Below are 13,373 nucleotides of genomic sequence, written 5' to 3'. Positions count from 1 at the left end.
GTTCAAGAAGAAGCGACTGACTAGACCCATAGTAAGTGATAGGTTACAACTGATACGGTTTAAAATGTTATTACCTGAAAGGACTGGGCATTTCCAGGTACAGCTGAGTGGGAATCAAGAGATGCAACTTGCATTAAGGCAGCAGAGGGTGCGTGGAGCCCCGAAACTGATGACTGGGGTGCTAAGATAAAGGAAGACATTTTCTCTGTTATCCACTCTTGGCTTCCTGGTCTGAGTGTGCACTAACCCCTTATACATCATGTTTTAGACTCGACTACTTTCCTCACCTAGCGTCCTAAAACCAGCTCTACTGTCGTCTCAGCAATGGGTGACCTCATTGCAGGTGACTCAGACCTATGATCTCACCAGCTGACAAGAGGGGCAGAATAACACACAGGGAGATGTCTCAATAGCTGAGTGCAGATTTCACACACTGACAACGCTACACACTGAGCAGGCCAAACACATCTCCAGGTCTGTAAACGCTCGACCCAGGACAAAACGCCAAGTTTTACACTCTGGTCCAGTCCTCTGTACTAAAACAGTGCAGCTTAACAACTGAGGGGACGGCGACGATCGTTTGCATGCTGACCCAGTTCAAGGTCTCAGAGCCTCAGAGGGCTCCTTACCCTGTGAGGTCATCTGTGGTAACACTGGGTGGGCTGGCTGAGGAGGCTGGATGGATGGAGTCACCACGGGCTGCCCAGGTCCTCTCAAAGCATTCACATCCTAGAACAGACACAAGGGTTTGCCTTTATTGAAAACTGAGACTGACTTTTTGCCTTAAAACCGCGTTCACCACACGGTCTCTAAGCAAAGAAGAGGAAAGAAAGGCAAGCAGCAAGCCAGAGTTTAGGGTGTGGGTTGTGGGAAGAAAGCACTCAATTATAGATTAGAGTAAGGGTGCTGCTCCCTGTTAATCATACCAAGTAATTAAATACGGTTCATTTCCACAAACACTGTAAACTGTTGTGTTTTATTGTCTGAAGCTGACAGCTCTCTAACATGTATCATTTTCCAAACTAGCAGTTACTCTGAAACTGATCCAATCTGTTCCCACAAAGGAGAGGGTCTCCAGCTAGGAAACCTGGGGGATAATCCAGGCTCTTCTCTTCTGCCAGATAACCTCCACACGCCTCACGGCACTCAGTGAAAGACAGAGCAGGGCTCGCTGCACCTCACAGTTGTCAAAAATTAGGTTAGAAAACAATTAGGTTAGAATGCAATATATAAAGAATGTTCTTTTTGTTAAAAAAAGAACATGCTGTTGGGTGATAAAGTTTCAGAGCACTTTTGCCCTTCCTTTTTCATAAAATCACAGCTATAGTCCTAAACAAAGTTACCCTACATCTTCTTGCTTCAAAGAACAGAAAATCTTGAGGTACAATATGTAGTGACTGTGATTTGCTGAACTACAGTACAAGGGCTCACTAGGCTAATCCTCCACCTGCGGCGCCGGCATCCTGGGTTCTAGTCCTGGTTGGGGAGCTGGTTCTGTCCTGGTTGCTCCTCTTCCAGTCCAGCTCTCTGCTGTGGCCCGGGAAGGCAGTGGAGGATGGCCCAAGTGCTTGGGCCCTGCACCCGCATGGGAGACCAGGAGGAAGCACCTGGCTCCTGGCTTCGGATTGGCGCACCTCTGGCTGTGGGGAGTGAACCAGCAGAAGAAGACCTTTCTCTCTCTCTGCCTCTGCCTCTCTGAAACTCTGACTTTCAAAATAAAATCTTAAAAAAAGAAAAAAGAAAGAAGCAACACTAGTGGGAAAGGATCTAAACATTCACTCAAGGAAGAGGAGCTGAGCATCTGCTATGGGGTTGGACATCATGCTGCCTCAGCAGTGATTTTTACTGACAACAGAGATTCTGCTAACGTAACTACTTAAAATTGTACACATATGGAATAGCTTCCATTTCTCAGGGGAGGTGCTAATCACAGTAGAAATACACAGACTGACACCAATCTGTATCATTTTATACATAATTTCTCTAATTAGTGATTTTGGGTCAGAGGCAGAATAAGCAATCATTTCAATCAAAAGAATAGAATCAGCAAGCTTTGTACTATTCAGATACAACCAGGTGGACGTACTTCAGTTTCTGAATCATTGGAATCCAGCTGCGGTGGAAGGATGGGCAGCATGGGCTGGCCCATTTTAGCCATCCTAGAGATCAGCTTGGCTTTGACTGCATCAGAACTCTAAAAAGAAAAGGAAAAAAAAAAACAAAAAACAACTTTGTGATTAAGCTTATTCCCTTCAGGCAGCTCTATTCCTTTGGCCCTTGCAACAAATCCTGCCAGCTCCTCTTATGTATTTGAACCCATTTCCTCTACAAAATAAGAATTAAAGACTTCTTGCACAGAAGCATATATTGGTCACAATTAATAACAGCAGTAAAAATAATTCCCTACATGTTTGGAATGGACAAAGTAGTTTCATACATATTACTTCACTTCAATCAAGTCTCCCCGTCAGGCATAATTATTCTCAATTTACAGATGAAAAGCTAAAGTAGCAGCCCAACGGATTGGCTCTCATGTCTGCCAGGTCTGGCTCCTCCAGCGTTGCTGCTATAAAGAAACCGGCTTAGCTGCTCTGGCTGGAGGCCAGGTTCAACATCATGAAGATTTCCCAGGCAGTTGCCGACTTGAAACAATTGTCTGCAGAAGGCTCGACATGACCTCCCACTGACTAAGGACCTTCATGCCAAATCCCTTCAGGTCCCAGATTGTAGTCAAATGATCCTTCAAAGGTTTCTCAAACAACTTCTCACGCCAGTGAACATTCAGGAGAGCTAAATTTGAAGTCTATACAAAAGCTTCCTTACAACAGGGTGCCACAATACACAAATTCCTACTTTTGTCAGTTCTTAACACCTACCTCTCCGAATTTTCATGAATTTCTATTTCACAAGGGTAGTTATTTTTAGATACACTGTAACGCATTTAATGAAATACTTAACATACAAAAAGGAAACCAAAACAAAAGTAGAGATATTAAGGAAGGGAGGTATTTCAGATGAGAGGACCCTCTCAAAAATGAACAGCAATTTAGTATAGAATTCAGAACAGATTGTGGAGTGAAGGAAACAGGATCTGCTGATTCTAAACTCAGTCTCATTTAACTCTGACTTCACACTAGTGATATAATAATATACCCTATGCCAGAAGTTACTGTATCCATTTATTAGCCCAAAGCACAGTCTTCAGAATGCAGGGTACCTATGCCTGAAAGGGCATGAGATCATCTCTGAGGTATACAAAGAAGTGATCATAACCTCTGCTTTTAGTATTTTAAACTACAAACATAAGATGTTAAGTTTGTTTACATGGCCTGAGAGTATTTTATGTGCATAATTTGTCAACATATATTGGGAATAAGTGCTCATTTTTTTTCTTAACTCATGCAGGTATATAAGCAAAAAAAAGTCAGGTACTTTAAGAGAGAACCACTTCACAAACTATACCCAGAAAATGGAATACCAGGATCTACAGATTTGCAAAAGATCGAGGAAGCTCTCTGTACACTAACATGGAAAGACACTGAGTTATATGTATACGAGCACTGTTACACATAAAGAGAAAGATGGACAATATAGCAAGAATGCCCTTGTTTGTGTGTGAAAAAAGGGAGGAATAAAACATACATTCCTATTTGCCTGTACCTGCATAAAGAATATTGAAAGAATATATAAGCAACTAAAAAAGCAGGTATGAAAGGGACATGAGATGGAATAGGAGTCCTTATGATGTATCTTGTTTTGATAATTGTATCTTATGATTTTAATTACCTATTCAAAACAAAAAAGTCAAATGTAAAATGAAAAGTGGTTAATTTTATTACATAAATTTTATCTAAAAAGAAAGAAAGTAGGAAAAAAAGGGTTAGAGACAACTAGTCTACCAAAAGATACTGAAGTTTAGAAATAAGTAGCAAGGATAGTTATGATTAGAGAGTACAATAGAACCAAAACTGAGCAAATTTTTTTCTTTTTTGAAGATTTATTTATCTGAAAGACAGAGTTACAGAGAGGAACAGAGAGAAAGTGAGGTCTTTTATCTGCTGGTTCACTCCCCCAAATGACCACAGTGGCTGGCCAGGTTTCAATCCAGGCCTAAGCTAGAAGCCTGGAACTTCATCCAGGTCTCCCATGTGGGAGGCAGGGGCCCAGGTAGTTGGGCCATCCTCTGCTGCCTTCCCAAGCACATTAGCAGGGAGCTAGATGGGAAGTGGAGCAGCCAGGACTTGAACTGGCATCCACACGAGATGCCGACATTGCAGGTAGCAGCTTAACCCTCTGTGTCACAATGCCAGTCCCAATACTGGACAATTTTTGTGGCTGTTCAAAGATCTAAGATTATAATTATTTAAAAAGTGTTTAAATATTCTGATTCTTTGGTTTAACCTTCCAAGTTTAGGAGATAATCTTTTATACATATCAGACCAATTATCTGCTTAATAATTCCTGTTTCGGGCTGAATATAAACAAAAAAACCGGAGTTGGAGAGTAAGCATTAACTTCCCTACGTGTACCTATTGTTTCTCACTGTGACAAGTAAGACTCACAGAGCTTTATAATTTGAAGCGGGGTAGGTTATGAAGCCAGCTAAGACACCTGAGACCTACACTGGATGGCTCCTGGCTTCAGCTTCCTGCTAATGCACACTCTAGGAGGCATCGGGGATGGCTCAAGTAATCGGGGTCCCTTCACCCATGCGGAAGACCCAGACTGAATTCACAGCCGGGAATCAGGAGATGAGGGAGTGCTTGCTCTCTTTCTCACTCTCTCTTTCCCTGTCCTCCCACCCCCATCTCTGTCTCTCAAATAAATAAATTTTTTTAAAAAAAAAGAAAGAAGGAAAAAGAAAAAAATCTTGAAGTACTTAAGCCACCATGTGGTTCACATGCAGGAAACCCAGAACCCTTCAGGGACCAGGCAGGGCAGCAGCAAACTAGCATATACATCCTTCCTAAAGGCATTCAAGTCCAACTTTTACTAAGAGTACGTAAGTGGAGCCTCTCATCTGTGGAGAAACACAGAGGCCCAACGACCTCAGATCCCATCAGTTGGTGAATTAGTGCTGAAGTCTCTGAGGGAATGGAAGTATGAAGACATGCAGAGTCAGCAGTGATCATGGCAGCAACAAGAGCTAGGATTTATTGAGTAATATGCCAGCTACAATACTAAGACCTCCACAGGCATTATTTTATTTAAGTCTTACAAACCTCCTAAAGATGCTGAGTTGCTCAAAGTCACATAAGGTAAATCAGTTTGAGGCTAAAATTAACCACTAACATACTTCTCTTTGAAGAACTGATAATTCTAAAACAAAGCACACTTTAATGGACAGGCTCTCCCCCAATATAATCTCATTCTCCAATAATCATAGCTACCATTTATTGAAGACATACTGTACATAGGCTCTTGGCTTGGGGCCTGAGAAATATCTCTCTTTTTTTTTTTTTTTTTTTTTTTTTTTTGACACGCAAAGTGGACAGTGAGAGAGAGAGAGACAGAGAGAAAGGTCTTCCTTTGCTGTTGGTTCACCCTCCAATGGCTGCCGTGGCTGGCGTGCTGCGGCCAGCGCACTGCGCTGATCCAAAGGCAGGAGCCAGGTGCTTCTCCTGGTCTCCCATGGGGTGCAGGACCCAAGGACCTGGGCCATCCTCCACTGCACTCCCGGGCCATAGCAGAGAGCTGGCCTGGAAGAGGGACAACTGGGACAGAATCCGGTGCCCCAACTGGGACTAGAACCCGGTGTGCCAGTGCTGCAAGGCGGAGTAGATTAGCCTGTTGAGCCACGGCGCCGGCCCTGACAAATATCTCTAATCCTCACAGAAACTATATAAGGGAGATGTGAGAATTATTTCCATTTGAATACTGAAGAAATTAAAATCACAGAAGTTAGTTAGATCATTTTCTCAAAGCAACATGTATATAAGATCATGACTGAACCTAGCTCCATCTATGGAGCACCCTGCTAACCTACACTAACTCCCAAGTAAGGGACACGAGTACAGTAACCAATGATTTCCAGCCTAAATCAACAGTCATTGATATTCTTTTTCTCTAACCTATCATATCCTAGGCACACGAATCCTTCTTAGCACTCTGTGGGTGAGGAAGACAGACTCTTACACTTACTGTATTTATCGACAGCTGTTCACTGAGGGAGTTAGATTTGGTACGAAGAGCCGGCTCCCTGAAAGCAAACAGACATATCCTGAGATAAAAATAAAATCCTTAACAACAAGTGCACATTATAACGGACAAATAGTTTCTGAAAATATTCTCAATTTGATGGCTGTGAAACAGAATTTTTTTTAAAGATTTATTTATTTATTTGAAAGGCAGAGTTACACAGACAAGGAGAGGCAGAGGCAGAGAGAGAGAGAGAGAGAGAGAGAGGTCTTCCATCCACTAGTTCAATCCCCAAATGGCCACAAGGGCTGGAGCTGCGCCAATCCAAAGCCAGGAGCCAGGAGTTTCTTCTGAGTCTCCCACATGGGTGCAGGGGCCCAAGGACTTGGGCAATCAGCCACTGCTTTCCCAGGCCATAGCAGAGAGCTGGATCGAAAGTGTGGCAGCTGGGCTTTGAACCGGCGCCCATATGGGATGCCGGCATTACAGACAGCCACTTTACCTGCTATGCCATAGCCCTGGCCCCCAGAATTTTAACTTTCGTTTGATTTGCATAATCTTTGAATGTCAGTGAAAATTAAGAACTTTTCATCTAAATCTTTATTAATTACATTTTTCCTCCTTGGATGGATGTCTTACATGCCCTTTGCTCAATTTTACTCTAGAGTTTTGCAGGTATTCTTATCTGAGTTAGTGTTTTTTATACTATGAATGTTAATCTTTCATCAAAAAAATTAGATCAAGGATTTCCCCATTTCCCTGATTCTACTGTTTTATTCCAGATGTTTGAAATTATTTGCATTTTAATTATATCCTTACTTCTGAACCCCTTCAAGAAACATTTTATTGAGGCCAACGATGTGGTGCAGAGGGCAAAGCCAGTGCCTGTGACACTAGCATCCCATATTGGAATGCTAACTGGAATACCAGCTATTCTGCTTCCAATCTAGCATCCTGCTAATGCACCTGGGAAGGCAGCAGAGGATGGTCCAAGTACTGGGGCTCCTGTCATCTATGTGACAGGTCACCCACGCAGAAAATCAGGATGGAGCTTCTGGACCCTGGCTTTGACCTGAGCCAGATGTGGCTGTCAAGGCCATCTGGGAAGCCAATCAGTGGATGGAAAGGTCTCTGTCTCTCCCTCTCTCTCTGTAGGTGTCATTCTGCCTTTCAAATGAACAAATAAATCTTTAAAAAATCATTTTATTAAACAATAAAAGAGCTTGAAATAATCCTAGTATCTTACCCTGATTTGAAAGGCACCGATGTGGGTAGAGACACAGCAGGGTCAGCAGAGAGGCCGTCAACACCAGGTATGGGAGAAGGGGCTGCAGAATCCCGGGAGCTAATGCTGTGCCCATCAGAGCCGGAATCTCTGGCAAACTTCACCTGGGGAAGGAGCCAGCACAGGTGGAACAGACTAATTTGCAATTTTTACACAAATGGGGTCATAATTATTTTAAAACCCGTTTTTGCTCACTGACATAAGGTATCTCCATGCCACTAAATATTAAGTTATAATGTTATTTTGAACTACTGCAGACTATGTCTAAGCTCAAGGGTCATTCTCTTTACTGCTATGATCAATAGGACAAAATCTCCAAAAGATTTTGGGAACATAAGTCATAAATATTCACACTATTACAAAATATATTTTGCCAATTTCTCATTGTTAAACATTCAACTTAATTCTTGCATAAACAATGCCTCTATGAATAGCTTTCTGTCTAAATCTTTGCATATAATCTTCATTATTTCCCAAGTATAAATTCCTATAAGTTAAATGGTTAGATAAAAGTACGATCATTTTAACTCTTTTAATATACACCATGAAATTTCCTACCAGAGAGAATAAACTAGTTTGTACACAGTAGTATATAAATCTTTCTCAATATTCTTGCCACACTGGGCATTATCATTCTGCATCAGCCTTGTCAATTTCATATGCATATCAATTTGTAATTCCTTGATTATTGGTAAAACCAAAAAATTTTTATTATGTTCACAAAAATGTCCATCTTGATAGATTCAAATTGGCTTGTTATCTATCATCAGCCATTACTTCTTCAAACTCAAAGGAAAATGGAGAAAGAATATAAAAGCTGTTTAAAAAAAGAAAAGAAAAATAGGCAGCTAGGAGCAAGTCACTGGAAGAGTGCTAGGGCAGCCCCACCAAGGAAAGGGTTCAATTAGGAGAGTCGCTGGGAAGGAAACCACGTTCTTTCTCCATCACGGCAGGAGTAATCGCCAAAATGATGATGACCATGACCAAAATGCTCATTCTTTCTTTCTTTATTTCTTTCTTTCTGTATTTATTTGACAGGCAGAGTTAAACAAAGAGCTAGAGAGCGAGAGAGAGAGAAAGAGAGAAAGGCCTTCCTTCCATTGGTTCACCCCCCAAATGACCGCTACGGCCAGTGCACTGTGCCAATCCAAGGCCAGGAGCCAGGTGCTTCCTCCTGGTCTCCCATGCAGGTGCAGGGCCCAAGCACTTGGGCCATCCTCCACTGCCTTCCCAGGCCACAGCAGAGAGCTGGACTGGAAGAGGAGCAACCAGGACAGAACCGGCACCCCAACTGGGACTAGACCCAGGATGCCGGTGCCACAGGTGGAGGATTAGCCTAGTGAGCCACGGCTCCAGCCTAAAATGTTCATTCTTTAGATATGTTTTATCATTTATAGTAATAAACGCCAGCACAGCTGAACCTAAAAATCAAGGTTAATACAGAGTCATGGGGGAGGGGAGTAGTATTAACTTAATTTCCATAATTTGTTATAATTTCATTATAGAAATATGTATATTCGTGATAAAATTTTTAGATGGCACAAACAGAACAAAAGGGGAGAATGCAAGAAGAAAAGGCTCTGAATTCCATTTATATTCTCCAGAGAAAGTCACTTCTAGTCATTGCTGTTTTTTTTTTTTTTTTAAGATTTATTTACTTTATTTGAAAGGCAGAGTTACAGAGAGAGGGAGAAAGAGACAAGGATCATCTCTCTGCTGGTTCACTCCCCAGATGGCCACAACGGCTGGCGCTGGGCTGGAGTAGGCTGAAGCCAGGAGCCAGAAGCCAGGGGTGAAGAACTTCATTCTGGTCTCCCACATGGGTGGCAAGGGCCTAAGTACTCAGGCCATCTTCCGCTGCTTTCCCAGGCACGTTAGCAGGGAGCTGGGTCAGAAGTGGAGCAGATGGGACTCTAGATTAACCTGGTATGCCACAATGCAGGTCCCTCTAGTCATTTCTTTTAAAGTGTCTAGAAATTTTCCATGAATAGATGGGCATATATCCTGTTACATATGTATGTGTGTCTACATGTTTATATGACTGTGCGTATACACATGCACACTCATGAAACCACACTACACTGTTCTGCAACTTGCTTTCACTTAACAAGATTTTAGGCATTCTTTAAGAGCGACTAAAAGCCACTCTATAAAAATAACAGAATTTAATCAGTTTCTGAATGATGGACATTTAGATTATTCACAGTTTTTTTGATTATTATAAATAATGGAGCAGAGAGAGGAAAACACATATACACATAGATATAAGTATGCAAGGATTAAAAAAAAAACTTGCACCAAAAGAAACTTGTCTTTTAATTTCTGTTCTATGAGCTTTTTGTAGTCATAGAATCACTGAATCAAAAGGTACATCCATTGGGTGGGAACCACTATTTCATAGACAAAATAAGAAGCTTAGTGTGGAGAAGTGATTTGCTCAAAGTCACAATCTCTAGAGCCAGGAAGAACATGAACCCTGATCTTTAGATTCCAAAGTTGTTGCTCTTTCTGACTAGACAACTTCTACTTTAAGAAATCTATGGGTCTGGTGCTGTGGCGTAGTGGGTGAGGCCACCGCCTGCAGTGCTGGTATCCCATATGGGCGCTGGTTTGAATTCCGGCTGTTCCACTTCCAATCCAGGTCTCTGCTATGGCCTGGGAAAGCAGTGGAAGATGGCCCAAGTGCATAGGCCCCTGTACCCTTGTGAGAGACTTGGAAGAATCTCCTGGCTCCTGGCTTTGGATAGGTGCAGCTCCAGCCATTGCAGCTCTCTGGGGAGTGAACTGGCGGATGGAGTACCTCTCTCTCTCTCTCTCTCTATCTCTCTGTCTCTCTGTAACTCTGCCTTTCAAATAAAAAATAAAATAAATAAATTTTTAAAAAATCTATGTCTCTAGAACCTGGTTTTCCAATATACTCGTGGACTTATTCATTTTACTTAACTAGCAAAGACACACTCAGAAGACTCACCAAAAACAGCACAGCACAGTTTCACTCACCCGCCTAACCTCCACCTCAAACACCAGGATGGCGTCCATGGACTGCGTCCAGCCTATCATCCCTTCAGAGCCAGCTGCGCAGGCTGGGGGGATGAAAAGCAGCCGCTTTCCTCCTTTTGTCATGCCCAGCATTCCATCTTCCCAGCCCTTCAGGGAACAGCAATGAGGAAGACTCATCAGACAAGGAGATCCTAATAGGCCAAAGTGAAGTGTAGGAGCACCAGGTTTCATTTCCCACACTTTCAGCTCTAGGTACAGCTTCTAGAGATCAAGTTCAACAATCATCCCACACTGTTTAAAGACTATGGAGAACACAGCATCTAAACCTACTTGTTAAAGCTAGCCTATTTGGAGTTAGATGAAAAATATTTATCTCTCATAATCTTAATGACAGAAAATGGGAGAGACAAAAAATTGCCAGTAAGACAGAAATAAAACCTATCATTATTAGGCACATTTCCCTAGGTGTTGTGCCAAGTGCTTTACATGCATCATCTAATTCAAGCCCCCAAATACCTCATAAAATTGATAGCATTATTCTCATTTTACAGATGATATATAAAACTATACTCTGGTTTCTCTTCAGATCATATAAATCTTTCGCCTCTTACAGATGATAAAACTAAGGCTTGTGGAAATTAATTCAGTAGCACAAGATCATATAATAGGTTATTCTGCAAAGACTCAACACTAGATCTAACTTCAGGGATTATGACTTAACTATTTAGATCTATAGGAAAAAGTCTCCAAAGGATTTTGGGGAAAGTGATCATAAACAAAGCAATGGAGAAACCTTTTTCACCCCACAGATGAATCAGTACAGCACAAGGCAAACTTCCTGACACTATGATACCTACCTGCATAAAATATTCCTTACTTAAGAAAACACCTACATACTTGGTGTAGAAAAAACCCACATCTTGGATCCAGGTCTCCAGATTCCAATTCCAGTGCATCTCCTGGTTTGTCACAGTTGCCTCCTACAGAGGCTGGGAAGTGCCGATTCAAAGCCACCCAGACAGATGAGAATCAACTAATTGTGACCTACTTCTAGAAGCAACGGTCTTACCCTCCTTCCCTGTTAGGCTATAGGAAGGATGTAATAATTTCCTAAGAGCCAAAGGTTGAAAAAAAAGGGTGGGAATTTCAGAGAACAAATGTACCCATCTTCAGTGTAGTGTCTCATAGGTAACAGCCTCTCGAGTTCAGATAAATGCAACACATTTTCCCTCTCCAACTTTTCAACCAAGCATTTCCAGACTCTCAGAAGATATACATAGGCTAAAAATGCCAAAAACTTTACTCTGAATTAAGCCCACTGCAACTGATATAAAACTGTACAAAAACAGCTTTTACCTTGATGACTTTTCCTGATCCTAATTTTAGGCGAAGCAGCTTATCTTTGTTAGCAGTAGAGTCAAAAACCTGCAATTTTATCAAAGGAAATGAGGTCAGCCAATTTAAAAAGCAGAAATAAGTCATTCTGATACTCAACTAACTATATAGCAGTCTGGTATTTCTGGACTAGAGAATATCATACATAATGGAAAAATAGTTTGGCTGGCACTGTGGCATAGAAGGCTAAGCCTCCGCCTGGAGTGCCAGCATCTCACATGGTTGCCTGTTCAAGTCCTGGCTGTTCCTCTTCTGATCTAGCCCTCTGCTTATGGCCCAGGAAACCAGTGGAAGATGGCCCAAGTGCTTGGGTGTGGGAGATCTGGATGAAGCTCCTGGCTCCTGGCTTCCAATCAGCTCAGCTCCTGCCATGGTGGCCATCTGGGGAGTGAACCAGCAGATGGAAGACCTTTCTCTCTGTCTCTCCCTCTCTTTGTCTATAATTCTACCTCTCAAACAAACAAAAATTTTTTAAAATTTAAAATAGTTCATAAGGGGCCAGAAAAAAAAAAAAAAATGGGACTACATCATGGCTTAAAGGTGCTGTCACAATATTTCTGAAACAATTTCCCAGATTCAGGGGGAAAAATGCACTTCTACCATTATATTATATTCAAATACATTAAAAATATATTTAAGGGGCCAGGGCTATGGCATAGCAGGTTAAGCAGCCACCTGCAGTGCCAGCACATGGCCCACCCATATGGGCACTGGTTCAAGTCCTGGCTGCTCAACTTCCTATCCTGCTCCCTGCTAATGCTCCTGGGAAAGTAGTGGAAGATGGCCCAAGTCTTTGGGCCCCTGAACCCACATGGGAGACCTAGTTAAAGCTCTTGGCTCCTGGCTTTGGCCTGGCCCAGTCCTGGCCATTATGGCCACTGGGGGAGTGAACCAGAGGACAGAAGACCTTTTGTGTTCTCTTTGCCTCTGCCTCTGCTTCTCCTTCTCTGTAACTCTTGCAAATATATATATATATATATATATATACACACACACACACACACATATATATATTTGAGATTTTTATTTATTTATTTATTTATTTGAGAGGTAGAGTTACAGACAGTGAGAGGGAGAGACAGAAAGAAAGGTCTTCCGTCTGCTGGTTCACTCCCCAAATGGCTGCAACGGCCAGAGTTATTCCGACCCAGAGCCAGTAGCCAGGAGCTTCCTCTAAGTCTCCCACATGGGTTCAGGGCCCAAGGACTTGAGCCATCTTCTACTGCTTTCCCAGGCCACAGCAGATAGCTGGATGGGAAGAGGAGCAGCCGGGACTAGAACTGGCACCCATATGGGATGCCGGCACCACAGGCAGAGGATTAACCTACTGCACCACAGCACCAGCCCCAATAAATATATATATTTTTAAGTGCATTTAAACATGTTTCATCTATAAAGCATTTTCAAAAATTATTTTGTCTGGGGATGGTGCTGTGGCACTGTGGGTTAAAGCCCTGGCCCACAGCACTGGCATCCAATATGGGCACTGGTTTGAGTTCCGGCTTCCTATCTGGCTTCCTGCTAATGCACCTGGGAAAGCAGCAGAGGATGGCCC

The 13,373-nt window shown here is 42.4% G+C and overlaps 1 protein-coding gene across 1 annotated transcript in view; it reads right to left on the bottom strand.

Annotated features, from left to right (window-relative positions):
* The window catches only part of FKBP15 (FKBP prolyl isomerase family member 15), a 51,346-nt gene that overhangs the window by 21,489 nt on the left and 16,484 nt on the right, over positions 1-13,373 (bottom strand). Inside the window, exons 8-14 of the mRNA XM_062207737.1 lie at positions 11,780-11,848; positions 10,424-10,570; positions 7,385-7,527; positions 6,142-6,199; positions 2,087-2,194; positions 630-729; positions 75-181 (exon numbers count right to left, since the gene is read on the bottom strand). Coding sequence (XP_062063721.1) covers positions 75-181; positions 630-729; positions 2,087-2,194; positions 6,142-6,199; positions 7,385-7,527; positions 10,424-10,570; positions 11,780-11,848 — 732 coding nt within the window. The remainder of the gene's footprint in view (positions 1-74; positions 182-629; positions 730-2,086; positions 2,195-6,141; positions 6,200-7,384; positions 7,528-10,423; positions 10,571-11,779; positions 11,849-13,373) is intronic.

Source organism: Lepus europaeus, chromosome 12 (assembly GCF_033115175.1).
Source record: "Lepus europaeus isolate LE1 chromosome 12, mLepTim1.pri, whole genome shotgun sequence".
NCBI classification, from domain to species: domain Eukaryota; kingdom Metazoa; phylum Chordata; class Mammalia; order Lagomorpha; family Leporidae; genus Lepus; species Lepus europaeus.
This window is presented reverse-complemented; position numbering and strand designations above follow the sequence as displayed.